General features: G+C 44.4%; 2 protein-coding genes across 2 annotated transcripts; both read right to left on the reverse strand.

Moving 5' to 3' along the window:
* Window positions 1-9,894: 9,894 nt before the first annotated feature.
* LOC127303084 (uncharacterized) lies at window positions 9,895-15,827 on the reverse strand. The gene is made up of 7 exons (XM_051333862.2): window positions 15,382-15,827; window positions 15,172-15,293; window positions 13,135-13,869; window positions 12,733-13,057; window positions 10,775-10,940; window positions 10,481-10,583; window positions 9,895-10,377 (listed from the first exon to the last, which is right to left on the reverse strand). The coding sequence occupies exons 1-7, from the start codon at window positions 15,781-15,783 to the stop codon at window positions 10,260-10,262; spliced, it is 1,971 nt and encodes a 656-aa protein (XP_051189822.1). The 5' UTR covers window positions 15,784-15,827; the 3' UTR covers window positions 9,895-10,259.
* A 1,453-nt stretch (window positions 15,828-17,280) lies between these two features.
* LOC127303083 (probable anion transporter 4, chloroplastic) lies at window positions 17,281-21,406 on the reverse strand. Its single transcript, XM_051333861.2, has 11 exons — window positions 21,074-21,406; window positions 20,209-20,630; window positions 19,684-19,791; window positions 19,392-19,547; window positions 19,010-19,225; window positions 18,709-18,918; window positions 18,491-18,628; window positions 18,169-18,270; window positions 18,014-18,079; window positions 17,837-17,921; window positions 17,281-17,754 (listed from the first exon to the last, which is right to left on the reverse strand). The coding sequence occupies exons 1-11, from the start codon at window positions 21,132-21,134 to the stop codon at window positions 17,657-17,659; spliced, it is 1,662 nt and encodes a 553-aa protein (XP_051189821.1). The 5' UTR covers window positions 21,135-21,406; the 3' UTR covers window positions 17,281-17,656.
* Between the last annotated feature and the right edge of the window lie 846 nt (window positions 21,407-22,252).

A 22,252-nucleotide genomic window follows, 5' to 3' on the forward strand; every position in this document is an offset into this window, starting at 1 on the left:
GTTATGTATGTGTGTTTCACCATTAAGATTTATAATAACTTATCCATCGTATATGGAGTAATGTCATAATTTGAACAACTCATTGTTTTCATTTGACCAGAGCAAAATAATAATTATTAAGTTCTTTATTATAAATTCTAAGGGCTAGATAGAATGCTAACGACGAACATAATAACACTTTATTTTGTTCCAGTCGTGCATTCCTATCATATTCCTTGTCAGTCACTTAGGCCATTGTATTCTTGTATTGCGTTGTTTTGTATGACACTTCATACCAACCAATATAGTACTAATACCCAAGAATTTCATATTGTGACCTAACTAGGAATACAACCATAACATGTATATCATTTATATACACCTGAGCTAGACTTTCTAGTCTTTTCTTTCTTTCTGCCAAAATATCTTTTGCAGTTTCTCTTTTAGCTTTCCTCATTATTCAGAAAAACACTTCAACATCAATAACTTCTAGGTTTGTTGGTCTAATACCAATAACCTTGAGGTTCTTATTTTGAAGTTGATCATCATATGACAAGTGTTCCAGATTTCACTATTAGTAACTTTGTAATACGATGAACAATTTCACTCATAATTTTATCCATTAATTCATGACAACTTTCTGAGACCATGTCTGTACATGCTAGGCTCATAAAGTTTAACCTTAGTATTCGCATGTGCAAATATGGCTTGCACCCGTTGTAAGTGAATCGTTGAATCTATAACACCCGATCATCTCGTGATGCTTCGATACGACGAGTCTTAGCAACGGTGCATACTAAGGATGATAACTTCATGGATATGCGAATATCATTAGTGCCCCAATAGTTGGAGGATTGTAACGCCTGGCGTCTTCAACCTTCATACATTCCCATAAAACTTATGAGTTTATGTAGTCTCACCATAATATATTCTATCATCTTGCAATAAGGTCTTAGATATCACATATATCTCATACCTTGATTATTTCTGAAAACTAAATTTTCAGCTCCTTACTTTTCAAACAAATTTGAATTTCAAGTTTGACGGAGACAAGATAACTTTAGGTACTAATTGAAACCTTAGCTCTTTGAATCAACAATGTGAGGTTTACTAAAAGTTTGCAATAGGACTTAATTAATTCTTGATTCTTTAACAATACGGTACCAATCCGTAAAGTTTCTTGTCAGATTTTAATAGTATTTCTATCTCAATTACAAGACTAGCGCATAGTAGTAAACGGATGCCAATACTACAAAATTAATTCAAAATACTACTCAGACTATGTTTATGATAATTAGTTCATGGTTTTAATCTAATTACTAATGAACTCCCACTTAATACAACATCCCTCATAGTTGTTAAGTGGTACACGATCCAAATTCACTACACCAAAAACCGATCATCACGTGAGATGATGTAGCTTCAATGGTGAACATCAACATGTTGATCATATCATCCATATGACTCGTGTCCAACCTTTCGGTTTCCGTTGTCCCGAGGCCATGTCTGTACATGCTAGGCTCGTCAAACAAACCCAAGTATTCCGCGTGTGCAACATGGCTTACACCCGTTGTATGTGAATCGTTGAATCTATCACATCCGATCATAACGAGATGCTTTGAAACGACGAACTGTTACAATGGTGCATACGAGGGGAGAACACTTTATTATCTTGATATTAATGTGAGGGATCATCTTATAATGCTACCGTCGCGATCTAAGCAAAATAAGATGCATAAAAGGATTAACATCACATGCAGTTCATATGTGATATGATATGGCCCTTTTGTCTTTGCGCCTTCGATCTTTATCTCCAAAGCACGGACATGATCTCCATCATCAACGGGCATGATCTCCATCATCGTCGGTGTAGCGTCAAGGTTCATGGCGCCGTCTTCATGGTTGTTCACCTCATGTAGCAACTATTACAACTACTTTGAAATACTACTCAACATGAAAATTAAAGACAACCATAAGGCTCCTGCCGGTTGCCACAATACAATAATGATCATCTCATACATATTCATCATCATATCATGGCCATATCACATCACCAAACCCTGCAAAAACAAGTTAGACGTCTCTAATTTGGTTTGCATATTTTACGTGGTTTAGGGTTTTCGAGAGAGATCTAATCTACCTACGAACATGAACCACAACGTTGATACTAATGTTTTCAATAGAAGAGTAAATTGAATCTTCACTATAGTAGGAGAGACAGACACCCGCAAAGCCTCTTATGCAATACAAGTTGCATGTCGAACGAGGAACAAGTCTCATGAACGCGGTCATGTAAAGTTAGTCCGAGCCGCTTCATCCCACTATGCCACAAAGATGCAAAGTACTCATCAAACTAAAGATAACAAGAGCATCAACGCCCACAAACCATTGTGTTCTACTCGTGCAACCATCTATGCATAGACACGGCTCTGATACCACTGTAGGATAACGTTGCATAGAAAACAAAAAATTTCCTACCGCGAACACGCAATCCAAGCCAAGATGCAATCTAGAAGACGGTAGCAACGAGGGGGTATCGAGTCTCACCCTTGAAGAGATTCCAAAGCCTACAAGATGAGGCTCTTGTTGCTGCGGTAGACGTTCACTTGCCGCTTGCAAAAGCGCGTAGAAGATCTTGATCACGATCGCTTCCGGCGCCACAAACGGGCAGCACCTCCGTACTTGGTCACACGTTCGGTTGTTGATGAAGACGACGTCCACCTCCCCGTTCCAGCGGGCAGCGGAAGTAGTAGCTCCTCTTGAATCCGACAGCACGACGGCGTGGTGTCGGTGGTGGTGGAGAAATCCGGCGGAGCTTCGTTTAAGCGTGCGGGATGTGGTGGAGGAGAGAGACCGCTAGGTTTTGGGGAGAGGGGGAGGCTAGGGCGCCGGCCAAGGGCAGCCCTAGGTGGTGCGGCCAAGAGTGGGCAGCCCCCTCCCTCTCCTCCTCATTATATAGGTGGAAATCCCCAAGTGTTGGTATCCAAGTCTTCGAATAAGACCCCAACAATGAAACCTCCCATATGTAGGGAAACCTACCCAAGGTGGGAATCCCACTTGGGGTGGGATTCCCCCCTTCCATGAGGGGGGTTGGCCGGCCACCCTAGGGGAGTCCACCTTGGACTCCTCCCCTTTAGGGTTGGCTGGCCATGCAAGGTGGAGTCCCTCCGGGACTCTACTTTCCATGGTGATTTCTTCTGGACTTTTCTAGAACCTTCTAGAACCTGCCATAAATGCACCAGATCATTTCCAAACTTGGAATATGACTTCCTATATATGAATCTTATTCTCCGGACCATTCCGGAACTCCTCGTGATGTCCGGGATCTCATCCGGGACTCCGAACAAATATTCGAATTCCATTCCATATTCAAGTTCTACCATTTCAACATCCAACTTTAAGTGTGTCACCCTACGGTTCGTGAACTATGCGAACATGGTTGAGTACTCACTCCGACCAATAACCAATAGCGGGATCTGCAGATCCATAATGGCTCCCACATATTCAACGATGACTTCAGTGATCGAATGAACCATTCACATACGATACCAATTCCCTTTGTCACGCGATATTTTACTTGTCCGAGGTTTGATCATCGGTATCACTCTATACCTTGTTCAACCTCGTCTCCTGACAAGTACTCTTTACTCGTACCGTGGTATGTGGTCTCTTATGAATTTTTTCATATGCTTGCAAGACATTAGACGACATTCCACCGAGAGGGCCCAGAGCATATCTATCCGTCATCGGGATGGACAAATCCCACTGTTGATCCATATGCCTCAACTCATACTTTCCGGATATTTAATCCCACCTTTATAACCACCCATTTACGCAGTGGCGTTTGATGTAATCAAAGTATCTTTCCGGTATAAGTGATTTACATGATCTCATGGTCATAAGGACTAGGTAACTATGTATCGAAAGCTTATAGCAAATAACTTAATGACGAGATCTTATGCTACGCTTAATTGGGTGTGTCCATTACATCATTCATATAATGATATAACCTTGTTATTAATAACATCCAATGTTCATGATTACGAAAATAATCATCCATTAATCAACAAGCTAGTTTAAGAGGCATACTAGGGACTTCTTGTTGTCTACATATCACACATGTACTAATGTTTCGGTTAATACAATTATAGCATGATATATAAACATTTATCATAACCATAAATATATAAATAATAACCACTTTATTATTGCCTCTAGGGCATATCTCCTTCAAGATGAGCCATATAAACTTTAACATGAGAGCGCTGCTCGATAGATAAGAATAACCTGTTAATTGTTCTCTGACCAAGAACGAAGTTTGCCATCACCAACTATGATTTCTTATGCACCTTTATTTGTGATTACCTTATACTTGTTTCAAGTTGAGTTATATGAGGAAGTTGTTCACTAGAATGTCTTGTGTGAATGAATATGATGCTTATTGTACGTATTTGATTTATCGACTCTTCACTCCATAAACATGTGGTCATGTTTACCGAGTTCTGTTTCGCTTGGGGACAAGCGAAGTCTAAGCTTGGGGGAGTTGATACGTCCAATTTGCATCACTATTTTATATCATAATTTGCTGTTATTCATTGATATATTTCATATTTGGAGATAATACTTATGTTATTTCATCTATTTTGCATGTTTCATGATTATTGGAGGATCGCGCACCGGAGTCAGGATTCTGCTGGAAAAAGCGCCGTCAGAATGCAATATTTCGGAAGATCAACAGTTGACGGAAATTATATGAAAAATCCTATTTTTCCAGAAGACGAAGGGAGCCAGAAGGGGGAGCCGAGGGGACCCGAGGTGGGCCCACCCCATAGGCCGGCGCGGCCCAAGGCCTGGCCGCGCCGCCCTGTGAGGAGGGGGCCCACAACCCCCTCTCGCCTCCTTTTCTTCGCATACGCCTTCGTCCCGAAAACCTAAGCTCCAGGGGTACATCGCGAAGAGCCACAGCCGCCTCTGCGGGGCGGAGAACACCAGAGAGAAAAGAGCTCTCCGGCAGGCTGAAATCCGCCGGGGAAATTCCCTCCCGGAGGGGGAAATCGACGCCATCGTCACCGTCATCGAGCTGGACATCATCTCCATCATCATCTCCATCATCATCATCATCATCACCGCCATCTCCACCGCTGCACCTCGTCACCGTTGTAACAATTTGGGTTTGATCTTGATTGTTTGATAGGGGAAACTCTCCCGGTGTTGATTTCTACTTGTTATTGATGCTATTGAGTGGAACTATTGAACCAAGGTTTATGTTCAGATTGTTATTCATCATCATATCACCTCTGATCATGTTCCATATGATGTCTCGTGAGTAGTTCGTTTAGTTCTTGAGGACATGGGTGAAGTCTAAATGTTAGTAGTGAAGTATGGTTGAGTAATATTCAATGTTATGATATTTAAGTTGTGGTGTTATTCTTCTAGTGGTGTCGTGTGAACGTCGACTACACGACACTTCACCTTTATGGGCCTAGGGGAATGCATCTTCTACTCGTTTGCCAATTGCGGGGTTGCCGGAGTGACAGAAACCTGAGCCCCCGTTGGTATATCGATGCAGGAGGGATAGCAGGATCTCAGAGTTTAAGGCTGTGGTTAGATTGATCTTAATTACTTTCTTGTAGTTGCGGATGCTTGCAAGGGGTATAATCACAAGTATGTATTAGTCCTAGGAAGGGCGGTACATTAGCATAGGTTCACCCACACAACACTTATCAAAACAATGAAGATTAATTAGCCGTATGTAGCGAAAGCACTAGACTAAAATCCCGTGTGTACTCGAGAACGTTTGGTTATTATAAGTAAACAAACCGGCTTGTCCTTTGTGCTAAAAAAGGATTGGGCCACTCGCTGCAATTATTACTCTCGCACTTTACTTACTCGTATTTTATTCATCTGTTACATCAAACCCCCCTGAATACTTGTCTGTGAGCATTTACAGTGAATCCTTCATCGAAACTGCTTGTCAACACCTTCTGCTCCTCGTTGGGATCGACATTCTTACTTATCGAAGATACTACGATACACCCCCTATACTTGTGGGTCATCAGGCCCCAAGATAAGCCATCCCATGGCATATGTCTGTTCACCACGACGATAGTAGGCTTGGAGGCGCCGGAATATTCAATACCATTTCTCTTCCTCTTGCGCCCAGGAGAAGTGGCAAGCGGAGGAGAGACGGAGTGAACAGAATCAGATTGTTGTTCTGATCCGGTTTCACTTTCAGAGGAACCCGCGGATTTCTGGGATCCCGTGGTTTCACTCTCAGGAAGAGAGGTTTCTTGTGAATCGTCAGTGACAACGATTCTACTGTCTACCTCTCCACCTTCAGGTAGTGGGGGAAGAGAAGAGAGAGTTCGATGGTTCTGCAAAATGCAATGCAAAGACAAGAAAGATGGGAACACGACAAAAAACAGATGCAGTCGATAAAAAATGGAGAAGTTTACTTCAAAGAAACGCTTACTTCGGGGAGAGCGTGGGAAGCACTATATGGCTCCACGCGGCAAGATGAGGGAACTTCATGTTTTTTTCTCAGAGAGGTAAAATGTCGGATAAGCCTCTCCAAGTCCTTCACAGAAAGATCCTTGGACAAATGGTCGACATCTTTGGCTCCTGAGTACATCCAGAGGGGGTTTTTGCGAGCCTGCAGTGGCTGCACCCGGATTCTACGGAAATAGGCGGTTATTTGTACACCTGAGGGTTCTTCTCCATCGGTTTTTTGCAGTTGGTGGATGCAGGTCATCAGAGCATTAGTGGTTGCCTTTTCTTCAGCAGTGGCTTCTGTGTCCCAAGATCCGCACCTCTGAATTTCCTCGGCACCGTCAAACGGCACGATACCATACTCCTGGGAGGGGTATACTCGTCCTCGATATATAACCACTTCTTGCACCAACCTTGGACAGCGTCGAGGAATTTCACGTCGAAATAATCAACGTCGGGACGGACGCAAATGCAAATGCCACCTACATTGTAGACGATGTTCCTAGAGTTGTTGCGATGTAGTTCCACAAGCTCCAATGAGGATGGATGCCGAGGAAACACTCGCAAAGGGTAATAAAAATGGAAATATGGAGGAGAGAATTCGGGGTGAGCTGATGCAGCTGAATCCCGTAGATGAACAAGAGATCACGGAAAAACTCATGGATAGGAGTGGAAAGACCGTGAATGAGAAAGTCAATGAATGTTACCCGGAATCCGATAGGGTGATGCGGGAAGCTTTCATCGCCAGGAAACCTTAGGGACTCCTGCTTCTTCAGCAGGCCAAGCTTCTTTAGCATCTTCTTGTCCTGATTGGTGAGCTTGGATCGTTCCCATCCAGAAACCTGCGCCTTCTCCGCGGGTGTATCGGTGCATGGAGCATGGTTCTTCAGCATCTTTGTGCGTGGAGGAGCCATGGGGAAGCTTTAGCGGAAAAGTAGGACGAAGGGAAGCAGGAGCGCAAGGAGCTTGAGCAACAACAATGGTGGAGAGAGAGAAGCAGATGTGCGGCACGACGAAGGTGTGGATAAACAAGATTGGAATAGTCAAGGTTTGATAAGAAATTAATGTGAATGTCCTTGACATGAGTTCAATATTGTAGTTGAAGATATACCAAGTGAATCATGGTAGGAATATTGGTTTAATAAAATACATCGAAAATATAAGTAAAGACTAATTAGTTATAGTTGAGTAAACATTCAGGTGTTGTTGTAAGGAATACCATGTTGAAATCTTTTATAATATCTTGTATTTGATCCTCACTTATAGTGTTGTGATTGTAAAGCTAATTCTATTTGATCTTGGCTGGCCGAGTTGCCCAGGCTCCTTTATAGGAGTACTAGCAAAAGTGCCCGTGCGTTGCACCGGGAAATGACCAAATATTACTACATTTAATTTTTATTAAAAAAATTAGGAAGAATTTAATTAATGGAAATTCCAATTTTCTTGACAAGACTCATAAGCTGAAATATATTTCTTCATGAAGTCAAAAATAAAATATTTCTTCATGATACTAAGGCAGAAAAGACTAAAAAAAGATAGATGTGGATAATATTTTCTTCATGGTTTATTTATACTTGTATCTTTTAATAAAAGCAGAGTGCTTAACCTTTTCTGAACATTCATCAATTGGTCACCACGGTTATAGTAATTAGGAACCAACAAAGCAACTACTATTGAACAATGTTGTGACTCTTGTTGAACAATTAACCAAGCAATTTGTGTGTCAATCCTAGGCTCACCAGAAGGAAAACTCAAACTGTCTTCGATCTCACCCGTTTTGTTGGAAAAAATATTGGTGTATCTATATAGCAAAAACCTCCTTTTATAGATATATGTAGTACATATTTTAAATTTGAATTCAAGTTTATATGTACTTATGCGTACACCAATGCAAAAGATACACAATTTTTTCTATTTATATGCATAACACATACATGTCCACGAGAAGTACAAAATCTTCTATCCACTTAGTTTCGTCTAGCACCAACTAAATACACATGTTTAGATGTTCCATTCATATTAGCTAGCTTGGCTTTTTTTGATTCGAATCTGTTCGCATTAGCACTGAACTCAGATTGTGGCCTAGGACTGAACTCGGCCTGTGTTAGGTTTTCTCAGGCGCCGCACACCCACTGCTGTTCGTCCCCTTTCCCAAATTTCCTTCGCATCATTCCACACCGGCACCAAAGCTCGGTCCGAGCTCGCCGCCCGACTCGGAGCAGAGGGGTGGCCGCAGCAGGACTTCATTCGCCGGAGATTCGAGCTCTCTTTTCCTCAGCTCTCCCCCGACTTGGAGCAGGGGATGGCTGGCATCATCAGCTTCCTCCGCCGGAGATCTAGGAGGCGCTCCGCCGCTGGCCGCCCCTCTCTTTTTTTCAAGCTCGCCCGCCTGTCGCCTCATTTCTCTGGTCGTCCTCTGACTGCTGATTTTTCCTTCCGTCTTGTCCTTCGGCTGTTTCGTTGTGTGCCGGCTCGGGCTCGGCTCTCTTTTCATTGGACGATCCAGCTAATTCCTTCCTCAAGATTTCTGTTCTTATCTTGGAGGCGGCTTGTTGATTCTAGAAATCTGGCGTATATAAACCGGTGAGGCAAGGTATAATGGAGCGAGGTGGGACTATCCGAAACGCAAAATCCACCCGCATCAGGTTTTGGTCCCGCATCATACCTTCTGGTGCTCGATCGATATTGTAGATTGAGACTTGGGCCTGGCCTTTTTTGGCGCTTGGCAAGTAGCAGCGAGGCGGAAGGCGCGGGATGTGAGCAACGAACCGGTACTATGGCATTGTGCAGTATTATGCGATTTGGTGGGAGGGCAAAACGGTCCAATAAAAAGTTGGACGAAAATTTTGGCAGAAACCTTAGCTCCTTTATTATTAGGTATAGAAATAAACCAGACATGTCGGCGTTGTGTTTGTATCGATTTTCATCTAATTTTCCTTATAAACTGGATAATTTCCCTCTTACTTAATGAAAAGGCACTCCAGAAAAAACTTAAAGGGTTTGATTTCATACCACCAAGCTATACAAAAGTTGTCTGCCTGGCGATCGCAAATCATTTCAAATTAATCATCTTAGAGACTCTTTGGTTCGCAGAAATCAAAATACACAAGATTTAGATGTCCTGGCATTTCAAATCCTACAAACCTTACAACATTTATGGAATACTAAGCACATGTTACATAGGTCACACGAACAAAGAATATGTTCATTGACTTCGACTCGATGCAAATTTGTCTTTTATATTGCACGTAAGGATCATAGAAAAACTAATACAATCTCCAAAACTCAACAAGGAAAAAAAGAATGAATAGATCCTCTAAAATGCCTATAAAATTTCTTTGAACCAAATATACCCTTGATCACCTTAGCATCTCTTCAATTAAAAAAAGTCGGATTGTAATATAGACCTTATTGAATGGTATAGAGTTTGAACAATGAATCTTTCCTGACATGAATCTCATTTCAGAACAACCAGGACGCTATTGTCACACGCATGTTTTTCAGAGGAGCAATCTCGCCAGGCCAACTTTCTTTGCAAGAACCAGAAAACTCATACAGAAATTAGTGAAACCCACCCAACAAAACTTATACTTACACGATTACACTCCACCTGGGAAAAAACACATTGGGGAGAACAAGATGTATACACATACACACGCACACCAGCCAACCAACCAATGTGTCAAAAGAACTCGAACAATCATATGGGGATTATGGGTTATATATCTTATCATGCTGCTGCCACCAAGCTTCCATCCTTCTTCCTTTCCTCCTCGTCGTATATTCTACACCTACATGATGAAGTAAGCTCGGATCACCTCGATTATAGGCGCGCGGCATAGCGGACACTTCCCACCACTCCGGACCAGCTCGTTCGCACACTTGGAGCACGTGCACATGTGTCCGCATCTGCAAAACATCATCATGGTTAGCACCACTTCTGAGAAAATAATCATCGAGGTTTTCAACAGCTTTCACAGACTCATCATAAGAGTAGATACAACTGACAAACCTGTACAAAAGAGAGTCGATTGGAGTATCACAGCATACGCAGCAGGTGCCTTTCCTCACATTAATCCATTTTGATCCGTCATCTATGGTTTCTCTGCTTTCTGCTGAGAACACCAAGTAAGCCATTTAAGGTACAGTCGTACAAGTACAAGAGCACTATTAGCATCAGAACGTAAATGGTACACCAAAGTTAAATTTAACAACGGAGGTGTTTCGCCCAAGAGGCTACATCTTGCTTTCTAAGTTAGCACAGGAACCACCATAGAAAAAAAAAGTAGAATGCTGAGCTACTAACCTCGCTCCCCGATGAAGCGGTTCAAGGCTGCGGAGACCTCCTGCCTTACAGAACGCTGCAGCTCAAGCTGCATATCCATGCAGGCTTCAAGCATCCGTTGCATGTGGCCCATGCCTTGCTGGAGTCTGGCCATGTCAGCCCTTAGGTCGGTGATAGCCTCCCATTCCTGGACAACAATAAATATGAGCCTTTAGCTATTTAGCCAACAGAACATACAAGCCGCAGTGAAATACCCTAGGAAAATATCTCATTAAAACATAAACAGAAGGGTGAATGTGACAGCCTATAAAGTTACAGTGAATCCAACTACAACATCAACATCAAAGCCTTTTTCCTAACCAAGTTGGAGTAGACTAGATATGAAACCCAATAGAAATACTACTATAAGGCAACCAAAACAAGGAGAAGGAAGAAAAAGAGTAAAGTTAGGTTTTGACACATGGATCGCTGATCTCCATGCAGTCCTATCAAGAGCCAAGACTTTAGGTACATTCCAATCCCTCAAGTCTCTTTCTACCGCCTCCGCCCAAATCAACTTTGGTCGTCCTCTACCCCTTCTAGTCTCCTCCGTGCTCTTTAGAATTCCGTTGTTATCTGGAACTTCTGGATATGCCCAAACCACCTTAGTCGGTGTTGGACTAGCTTCTTGTCGATCAGTGCAACCCCTAGCCTCTCGCAAATTACCTCATTCCTAATCCGCTCCTTTCTTGTATGGCCTCACATCCATCGTAGCATGTGCATCTCCGCGACACTCATTTGTTGGATGTGGTCTTTTAGTGGGCCAACATTCTGCCTCATATAGCATCGCCTCCCATCATATAGAACTTACCTTCTAACTTTTGTGGGACCTTCTTTACACATAGGATACCATATGCTTGCCGACACTTCATCCACCCTGCCTTGATCCTGTAGCAAACATCCTCATCGATATCACCATTGCTTTGCAACATTGATCCCAAGTATCAGAAGGTGTCCCTCTTAGGTACAAGTTGTCCTTGTAAACTGACATCTCGGTCTTTGCCACCAACACCACTAAAGTCGCATCACATGTACTCAGTCTTGGTCCTACTAAGTCCAAACCCCCTTTGACTCCAATGTCTGCCTCGATATACGTCAGCCCTGGTTTTATCTACTAGCACCACATCATCAACAAAGAGCATACACCAAGAAATATCTCCTTTTATATCCTTGGTCACATCATCCATCACCAAGGAAAATATGTATGGGCTCAAGGCTAACCCTTGATGTCGTCCTATTGTGATTGGGAAGGTATCGGTCTCACTAGAACCTGCACGAACACTAGTCACAACACGGTTATACATATCTTTGACGAGGGTAATGTACTTTGTTGGAACTTTGTGTTTCCCAAGCGCCCACCACATGACTGTCATTGATATCTTGTCATGCGCCTTCTCCAAGTCGATGAAGACCATATGTAGGTCCTTTTGATCCCTATATCTCTCCATTAGTTGGCGAAGTAAGAAAATCGCCTCTATAGTCGATCTCCCGAGCATAAAAATTGGTTTCCAGTGACATTCGTCACTCTCCTCAAGCGATGCTCGATGATTCTCTCCCAAAGCTTCATAGTATGGCTCATAGGCTTAATCCCTCGGCAGTTATTACAACTTTGAATATCTCCTTTACTCTTGAAGATAGGTACTAATATGCTTTTTCTCCACTCTTCGGGCATACTATTTCCACGTCTCCAAGGACTCTCCACACCTCAACTGGGACATCATCAGGGCCATGGGCCTTTCCTCCATTCATCCTTTTGAGGGCACCTTTAACCTCAAGCTCTTGGATAAGAACATAAAAAGGAAGGGTTGAATGTGGCAACTTAATAAGTTAATGTAAAAAAGCATAAAAGCAGCAGTTTAGTAACTCCCGGTCCAAACTAATGCAAAAAAACAAAAGGACTAAAAAGTACTGAAACTGGGCGCAGTGAGAGAAATGCTCACAATATCAGAACGGTGTATGTTCTGCCTGATCCAGTTGTTATGATGCAACTCCGAATGCCAAAGCGGTTGACGAGGAGGCATAGGTGGAGGTGGGATAGCTAAACGAGGCCTGACATTAGTAGCATCACGAAGTTCCTGTTCCTCCTCGTCATCTCCATGCTGTTGCTCTTGTCCTTGCAACACCGGAGGGTCAAGGGCTGCCGCCGCATGCGTTCCTTCCAGATGCAAAGAGAGGGGACCACGACCTTGTCGTTCAACGTATGAACGGATAAGTCGGTCTAGGTTCTCACGGAAAGCACTATCGAGAAGAGTAGAAACACTCCGCCTGTGGAATGAACATCGTTTCAGCATTTTGGCTACATACTGTAATAAATTGTTTGTGTGTAACGAAGAAACTGAAACCTGCTATGAAGCTCCCTTAGCTCCGTGCTGTACACGTTATCGTCGTCACCGGGGGTGAATGTGTTAGCTCTTCTGATACGCGAAGATTCCGGGTCAGCTGGTTGGTCTGAATTATCATCGTGCCAATTATGTGCAGTGTCATTGGACTCATTATCCTCATGCCACACTTCGTTTACTTGTGGAAAATGGTCATCGCTCTGCCACTCTTCTGCAGGATCGTTGTCCTCGTTCCACTCTTCACGCGGTTCTTGAAGGTGATGATTATTGCTATGAAGCTCTTCAAGCACTTGAGGAAGATGGTTAACAGCAAGCTGCTCTTCAGCAAGACTAGTTGACTCGTCACTTGTTTCCAGAAGAGACGCATTTTGGTGATCTCCAACCTCTGTCCTCTCATCAGACGAACTGCTGTCATGCCAATTTCTTCCGGATACCTCCCCTGTAGCAATAGCATGGGAAAAATGTTCCCAGTCTCGTCCTCTATCCACCTCAAGATCTTCCTGCCAACTCTCCTCCTGACTATGAGGTTCCGACAAGCCTTCAGTAATACTTCCATAATCTGATGCTGTTGCTGTACCTTGAATTATCTGAAGATCAACATTCTCGCTTGCCTGTTGATGTGTGTCCTGGGAATCTTCAGAAGCAGGACGTGTTGATTCAGAATGGTCATTGGTAGCAGTTTGAGCTGAAGATGAACCCGACAGGCTGGCTGCTTGACCTCGTACCAGATTATCCAATCTGAAATGGAAAGAACCCTTCTCTAATTATTAAAACATTCGGGAAGTACATTATAACTGCAATGGCTTCCTAGTAAGATGTCCGTGCTATGGTACAGAATTATGAAAATAAGGTAGATATATTGAATTAATTTACTCTGATACTTACGTTTACAAAGTTGCAATATACAATTACCAGAACAGAGCTATTATTACGTGCAAGGCACATTGGTCACAATTCTCTATTAAGATTGCAATCTTTCACTTGACGGAGAATAATTACACACCTCGACCAGGTTAAATTTTTGGAAAAAAGAACTATGCTACCCATGGAACAGGAAGAAATTTATGTTTTGTGAGTAAATTTGGTCTGCAAGTGCAACTTAACATTATAAACAGGGGACCTTATCATTCATCGGAACATGATATAATTTTTTGAGCTGGGTAACATGACATAATCACCATTAATCCAACCGCTATATGTTGATTGAGACTGCATGAACCACATGCATTGCAAATGATCGAATTGTAGCAATATCAGCGTCGATACTACTACCTCTGGTCCGATTTAATCAACGCAATATGTATGTAAAGTTGCACTGTTTCAGCTGTACTCTCGCGTCAATTAATAACGACCGGAGGGAGTAACTACCAAGAATCATGGGATCCCGGCCTATAAGATGAACCTGCTCCAACCAAAGGACCAGAATCTACTGACAATGACCCATTAGCCCAATAATCGCTTTGATTCCAAGAAAATGAAAAGGCTATCTGTATTCATGCCGTATAAGCATAAGCATACCGCAAACCCGATATAGGATGTCGTTGCTGCAGTAAAAACATTGCACATGTACATTATAACTGCAAGTCTGCAACTGCTTCTAGTAAGGCTGCAAGCTTTCACTTATGAGAGAAATAAGTACACGCTTAGTTAAGATTAAGATGTTCGAAATAACTATGCTACTGATGAAACAAATCTAAAAATGCAATCTGACTAACAGCTCAGTTATTGGAACCTTTATCATTCGTTTGAACATCATCATCACTCCAACCATTATATGTTGATTGAGAGAATATCATCATGTAGTGCAAATGAAGAAGAAGAAGCTGTAGCTAATATCAGCATCAGTACTAACTACTACTAGAACAAATCATGGGCTCTTGTATAAGATAAGATGGACAGGACCTCCTCCAACCAAAGGAAGAGAATCTCCTGACAATGACCCCATTAATCGCTCTGGTATAATAAATTGATTGAATTCCAATAAAATCCTACTAGATATTATCGATCCATTAAGTACTGAGCATAAGTAGAGAAACAAACCTGAGACCCGAGACAGGGTGGCGCTGCCGCAGCTGGCCGAGCTCCCTTGCGGCTACCGACGGCAGTCTACTGGCCTCCTCTGGCAGGCCGCCATTCCGCAGGAACCTCCCCCGGAGCAGCGCCTAATAAGATAAAATCCATCATCGGTTACTTATATCTCAAGCTGGCTGGCTAATGGGACCGTGGGTTGGGAGGGGAGCGGGCACGCACGTGGATCCGGTTGCGGTGGGGGAAGCCGGAGACGGGGCAGCGCAGGGCCAGGCGCTGGAGCTCGGCGTGGCGGTCGGCAGCGAGGCGCATGACGAGCTCGAGGCGTGCCTGGCGGCCGCGGATCCGGAGGCCGGCTGCTGACGGCGGCGGCTGGTGGTGGTCGTCTCCGCCTTCGCGGGCGGCCATGTGGACCCAGTCCCGCACGAGGCGCACACGCTGGCGCTCGATCTCGCCCAGCCACCAGCCGGCGTCGGCGGTGGTGCGCAAGGCCTCTCCCGATGGGGAGGCGGCGTCGGCGTCGGCGTCGGGGGAGCCCTCCCGGCTGGATCCGTCCCAATCGCTGTCGGTCAGGAGCGGGCGGCCGCCGGAGCCGGAGCCGGAGGGAGAGTCGCCCGTGGACATGGCCAGCCGTGGCGAGGCATGTCGCTGGATGTGGAGTCGAAGCAAGTCAAGGGATTGATGATGAATAGATTCAGGCAGGGTTTTCCTCCTTATTATTTTCTCTCTTTTTTTTCTTCCTATATATAGAAAAACATTTGAATAAATGGAAATGTGGAGGGAAACTAAAATATTGCAACATGCGATTTACTTTGCCTCTCTACATTGACATGTTCTCTTTATTTTATTTACTTATTAACAATAATGTTAGGTATTATTTTTCTCCACACATGATCCGCCATGCTTTCTATTGCCATGGAAGCCGTGCTATGTGTCATGGTACATTAATAGACGGCTTGAAATATAGTTCCGTGTGAGGATAAGGTGCAGCACAATAATTTTGTCTTGTTTTTTAGAGATAATTTTGTCGTGTTTGGTACATCTTTCGGGCGCACTACTTAATCACCATCAATGGTAATAAAATCATTAGTCTAGTAAACTCATATCTGAATTTCCATCTTAATTAAGATATAAAATTCAAATTTATTTTATTATTTTGAGATATAAGATTACATTACATCTTTTTTTTATCTCAAACACAAGCACACAGACACAGGGTGGCCCAGGCGGGGGAGGGGGCCAGCGTCCAGCGACAAGGGGTGCACACACGAACGGCTTGCGTGGCGAATCTTGAAACATCACGCGTGGTGTGATCGGGACAATGAGACCGGGGCTCTGTTCCGATGGTTTCGCATGTCGGGCTTGCCATTGGACGGCATGCTGATTTTAGGGAGACATGGATAGCCAAAATCGGAAAAACATTCGACAACTCTTACTTACTCGTATATATTTATTTGCTTACTCTCTTTTAGTGGGGACGCATTTTGTCAAACAATACCGATCGGTAGTTTAGCCACACATTTCATCACTTCTCGAAAAATAATCTTCTCATCAAGAAATTTGAAAAACATGTACTCCCTCCCGTTCCACAATATCGAACCGGTACATTTTTTATAGTTTGACCTTGGGTGTACAGAAGAACCTAGAAGATTTCTCACGCGTTGCTATATACCAATTTTAAGACGTTACCTTTGCAAGATACATTTGTGCTGCTGGTTGGTAAGACGTCTTCTTGTCGGAAAAAACAAAAGGAAAAGGACCACCATACACAATTCCATCATCTGCAAGGAAGTCTCCTCATGTACGGCAAAGGTCTGACCTTTTATCCACAACTCTGCAAAACTCAAATACATTTTGGTGTAGCCAAGCAAGTAATCTCTGTTGCCGAAATCGATACCGAACAGCTAGCCTGAGGCCAGCTTTATTTTAGGACAGTAAACTTGAGTAGTTTTGATCAACCGTATGACAATTCAGTAAATTTAATGTTTGACATGCACTTATATGCTTAAAAAGGTGACACTGTCACTGTGAGGTGATATAATCACGGACGATATAACAAGAACAACATCACAAATTAACAAAAATACATCGTAGTCCCAAAATGCTTGCACAGTGCATGAATGAAAGCAAGCTGAAAGACATGGTTAATTCATTGATTCTGGAAAAACAAATAACCATGCAGAATTTTCTGGTGGTTGGTGCAAAAGATGAAACAATAAGTAGCCTGGACTTGTTTAGAATGAGGTGCTAAGCTAGGGTTTGGTGCAGCTGCTTTCCAACATCACATAATTCTTTGGTTCCAAGTCACTATCCTCAATACCCAACCTGACTTTCCCCGGGTTTGCTCTTCATTCCTTCCATACCCCAAAGATCAAATGCAGCTATGTCTTGATAAAAATAGAGTGTTCGTTGCCAAGCATCTCACACTCCAAAAGAAAGCTGTACTTCTTGCACGCCAAAAATACATCAGCAAAATCAGCTATTTTGCGCCGACAGCTTATTCGAGAATTCTCTCTCCGGTGGAAAAGACGTTCCACACCACTGTCCCTACTATGTACAGTATAACAGACACCTGAAACACATTATCCCAAGAACCTGGATATGACAATAGGAAGAAGTAAGCATATATAGTTCACACAAAAAAGGTTGCGTATTATGTGCAACGATGGGGTTTCACCTTTCTGGAGAATGTAGCCAGTGGCAGCAGTACCAAAAACTCCTGCAAGCACACCGGCAGTGTTGGACAGCCCGAGAAGTACCCCCTGAAATTTTATTTTATGGGAGCATTGCTTAGTTAGATGCAATGATGAGATCACAGGCCCAAAGGAGCAACTAAAGGTTAGTTTCTTATTACCGCATAACGTGGTCCTATATCCTGGTGATTCGAGTAGAGCCCAGACTGAGAAAATGCATCACTCCCCTGCCGAAAACATTGGGCAGAAATGTGAGCTTGCATTTATTAGTACTAGAATTCACTTATAAGTGGCAATCATCAATGCAGTCAGTTACCTGACTGCAGGCCATACACAGTACCGCCATGGCTGGGGTTCGGACTTTGCTCAGCAGTGTCAAGAAGAAGGCTGGTCCAAGAAAACCGATAGATTGCATGATCTACAGAAAGAAACAGTGTATGTCAAGATTTGTAATTGTGCAGTTAGGTGGTTCTGGTTTTGCCGGTTCCCCTGAATTAACCGTGCGTTGTATGGTTTTCGGTCTGGTTTTCCCTATAAACTAGACCATTTTCCCTCTTCTATAAATGCACAGTCAAAAAAAAAATATTTGTGCACCCAACTTTTGCCAAGAACCCATACTAGAGGAAATAAGAAGTTACCTTACGGACGTTTGTTATGGAAACCCCCTTGGCAACAAGAGTGTCGGCTATCCAGCCACCAATATTTGCAAACACGGCCATGGTCAGCCATGGCAAGACACACAGAAGCCCAGACTCGGTAAGATTGAACTTGAGAACCTGCATATGATCCAGTACAGCATGATGATGGTGTCTGCTATTGAGCAATGATGAGTGCCAAACACTTGAATGAAACTTACCTGATTGTAGTACGTGGGCATCCATGTTAGGAGAATAAATGTTCCCCAGTTATGGCAGAAATGGGATATTATGAGAGCCCATACTGGAGGCTTGGATAGGATTAACCTCCATGGTATGGAGCTAACAGGCTCCTTTGTGGCATTACCACCTAGGATGTGTCTCTTTTCATCTTCACTTATATCCGGATCTTCACTCGGAGAGCTGCGTGCCTAATTCAGAACGGAGAGTAGCAATTAGCAGAATAACAAACAAACAAACAAACAAACAAAAAGGATGAGTGAGAATCTAAGAGGGACTTGCCTTGCGCTGCCACAGTGCAAACCAGATGCTTCCCAGGGACCCAAATGCATAGAACACAGAAGGCCAGCCGAATTTGCTTATCAAGAAAGGCGAAAAGGCCAGGCCGGTAACGGAACCAAGGTACATGCCACTGTATACCAACGAAAGAGATCTGCTCCTCTCTGAAACCGGGATCCATTTGGAAAGAATGTTGTTCATTGCCGGCATGGCAACTCCCTGTTAGACGACCCAAGAAAAAACAATCAAAGACAGGAAGAGCAGGTCTGGATAACAAAAACTTTGTTATTCAGTAAAAGATGCAGAACTTTAGTCTGCATTTTAAAGTGTTTGTTGTATATGTAGCAAGCATAAATAATGTAGAGTGACAGTTGAAGACATGAACCTCGCCGATCCCCATGAAAGCGCGCACGATGAGTAGGAATGGAAGGCCGAGCTTGGCAGCGACGGGCGTAAGCATAGTTGCGATTGACCACCAGACGACCCCGAATCCCAGTACCACCTTGCCGCCAAACCTGTCAGCCCAGATGCCTCCAAGGATCTGCAGGAAATAATAGTTTGACGACATCAAGTGCTGGTATTTGTTTTACATTGATTTGGGACTGAAACCAGAAAGAATTATTCAAGTATCTGTGACTGCAAAGGAAGATGAAATAGATGCAGAGAAGAAAAAAAACCTGAGTGAGAAGGTAGCCCCAAAAGAAAGACGACTGGATGAGGCCAACAGTTGCTGGACTCCAACCATATTCTGCTGACATGGGAAGGATGGCGATGCTCATATTGACCTGGCACAGCAAACGATGGATCGATGAGCACAGCGGAACCAGATCCTCTAACGTGGTGAAGTGAAGTCAGAGAAGAGCAATTCCCTGACTTTCCTTCTTCAAAAACATATGATCCGAGTCTAAATTGATTTAAATTTATCTGGGTATATACTAACATTCATTACTTGCCATAAAAAATTATGAGGTAAAAAAATTAAGTTCATACATTTTATGCTACAGTGATTATCTACAGTAATCACCTGAAAAACACAATGCATAATACACACACAGTATCCTGACTTTTCTTCACAAATTTACACTAGCTTACTACTGTAGCTGGGTGACTTTGTTTCAGCACGTTAGAGGAGCCGGTTCCGAGCACAGCACGTACCCAGACAAACCATTGTCCCGTACCGTAAGCATGCAGATACTACATACCCGATCCATGTTGCAGAGTAGGAAGGAGAAGAAGCAGAGGACGACGATCGTCCATCGCTTGGGGAACCAGGGCGCGTCTTGTCCGGGCAGGACCGCCTCGGCCTCGACGGGGACGTCAGACTGTGACCCGGTCATCTCGAACTTGGCCTTGCAGTTCCTGGTTGGTACCACGCAGCTGGAGGCAGTGTCTAAGCCGGCGGTGAGGTTCTCCCGCCTCTTGGGCTTGTGCCAGCCGCTCGTCACCGCCGGGTCTGAAGAGTACAGGAAGCACTCGACCCTTGAGGAGAGTAATCTACGCTTGGGGCAGAACCTCGTCAGAGGCTGCTGAACGGATGCTGGCGTTTGCCTGCCATTTCTATCTCCAGGGACCAGGGAGCACACCGGCCACCTGCAGTGTGGCGATGTATGCTGCTGTTTTCCTCCTGTAACAAGAACAAGCATTAGAATTCATTCAATTTTCCCTTGCCGTGGCATCCAGGCATGGTGACGAATGACAAGATTACATCATCCCCTGGCCGGAGAAGAGCTAAGCTAAATGGAAGACCTCATCAGCTTGCAGCATTGAATACATACATACATACATACAGGCATGGGAGCGTTTCAGTCAGGCAGCAACTGGGTTATTCAGAAAGCAAGCAAGCAAGCAATGGGGATAAATCTTGCAACCCTGGTCTGTGCATGCATTCTGTGTATAATTAGGCACGGTAGAATTGAATTCAGGGTTTAATTAGTATCTGCGGAATCGACGACCCTGATATGATAATTAATCAAGGGGAAATCTTGAACGGCAGCTAGCTGCAACTAAATCAAAGAAACACGTACGGACCAAACCAAAACAGACTGGAATCGGAAATACTGAGCGCACCTGCTGAGGAGAGGGGAGAGGCGAACGCTCTGTTGGAAGAGAGCACAGCCCCCATAGCCATGGCAGCAAGATGAATCGACTCCGGCCGGCCGGCCGGCAAGCAAGAGTTGGCTGCCGAGCGAGCGAGCAAAGGGGGTCTCAGCTCAGCTCAGCTCAGCTCAGCTCAGGGAAGAAGAAGAAGATGATGATGAGGCGGTGGCACCCATCCCCTTGGCTGGCCCGCTGGCTCTGTTGCTCTGCTTCTGGGGAGTGGAAGGGGGGAGGAAGACGAGAGGTGGACGTGCGGATAAGCGGCGGACTCACTCTCACCTAGGACTAGGAGAGTAGGAGACCAGACCGGCCCAGATGAGTGAGGGACGGAGTAAAATCTGTCTGCCCCTCCTTTGTCCACGCTCTCGCATCCAACTAGGCGTCCTTGAGTGAATCAGCTGTCGCGTGCGTGTCGTGTCCCCCTCTGGTTCACGGGGCTCTCCTCCCACTGACGACTGGGCCCCGCCTAACTACTGCGTGATTTATAGCCTCTGAAAAATGCCCGACTATTTTCGTATTTTTTTTAGAATTCGGTAGGTGAGCTACTCGATATATTAATAGAAGGAGATTGGCTCAGTTAATAAGGAAAACCAAAAACCGCACAAAACGACCCAGTTTATAAGGAAAACCGAGTCGAAAACCTGAAAAGTGGAACAAGACTAACACACGCCCTAACATGCCACAAAGTCGATGCCTCCATAGGTGGCGCCTTCAAGAAGGTAGCGGCATAGCTGCCGCCGTCGCCCGCTCCGAAGGAGCTTGGGTTTTCACCCGGAGACCATACGACACACGCAGCGGCAGGAGATTCCGCACACGATGACGCCAACAAGAAGGGGAAACGACACCAAAAGGCGCCACCGCCATCGGCACCGTCCAGGCACAGTGCAGGACTTTCGTCCGGCATCCTCTCCGCCGTCGGGCCAAAGCAGGGCATGAAGCTTGTCACCACCCAACGAGCCTGCGCGCGCTAGCGCCAACGATGCACTAGGCAGCCACCGGGAAGCCGAGCAGCGCCGCGTTAGGCCAAACGCGTCCACCACAAGCCAGGCAGAAGCCACGCCATGGCCAGACGGGGTGAGAAGCAGGACGGGCGGCGAGCTGTGGATAGCAGCGAAGGTCAAAGCCGCCCCGCAAACCCGCCGGCAGAGC

This window comes from Lolium perenne, unplaced genomic scaffold (assembly GCF_019359855.2).
Source record: "Lolium perenne isolate Kyuss_39 unplaced genomic scaffold, Kyuss_2.0 unplaced33, whole genome shotgun sequence".
Classification (NCBI taxonomy): domain Eukaryota; kingdom Viridiplantae; phylum Streptophyta; class Magnoliopsida; order Poales; family Poaceae; genus Lolium; species Lolium perenne.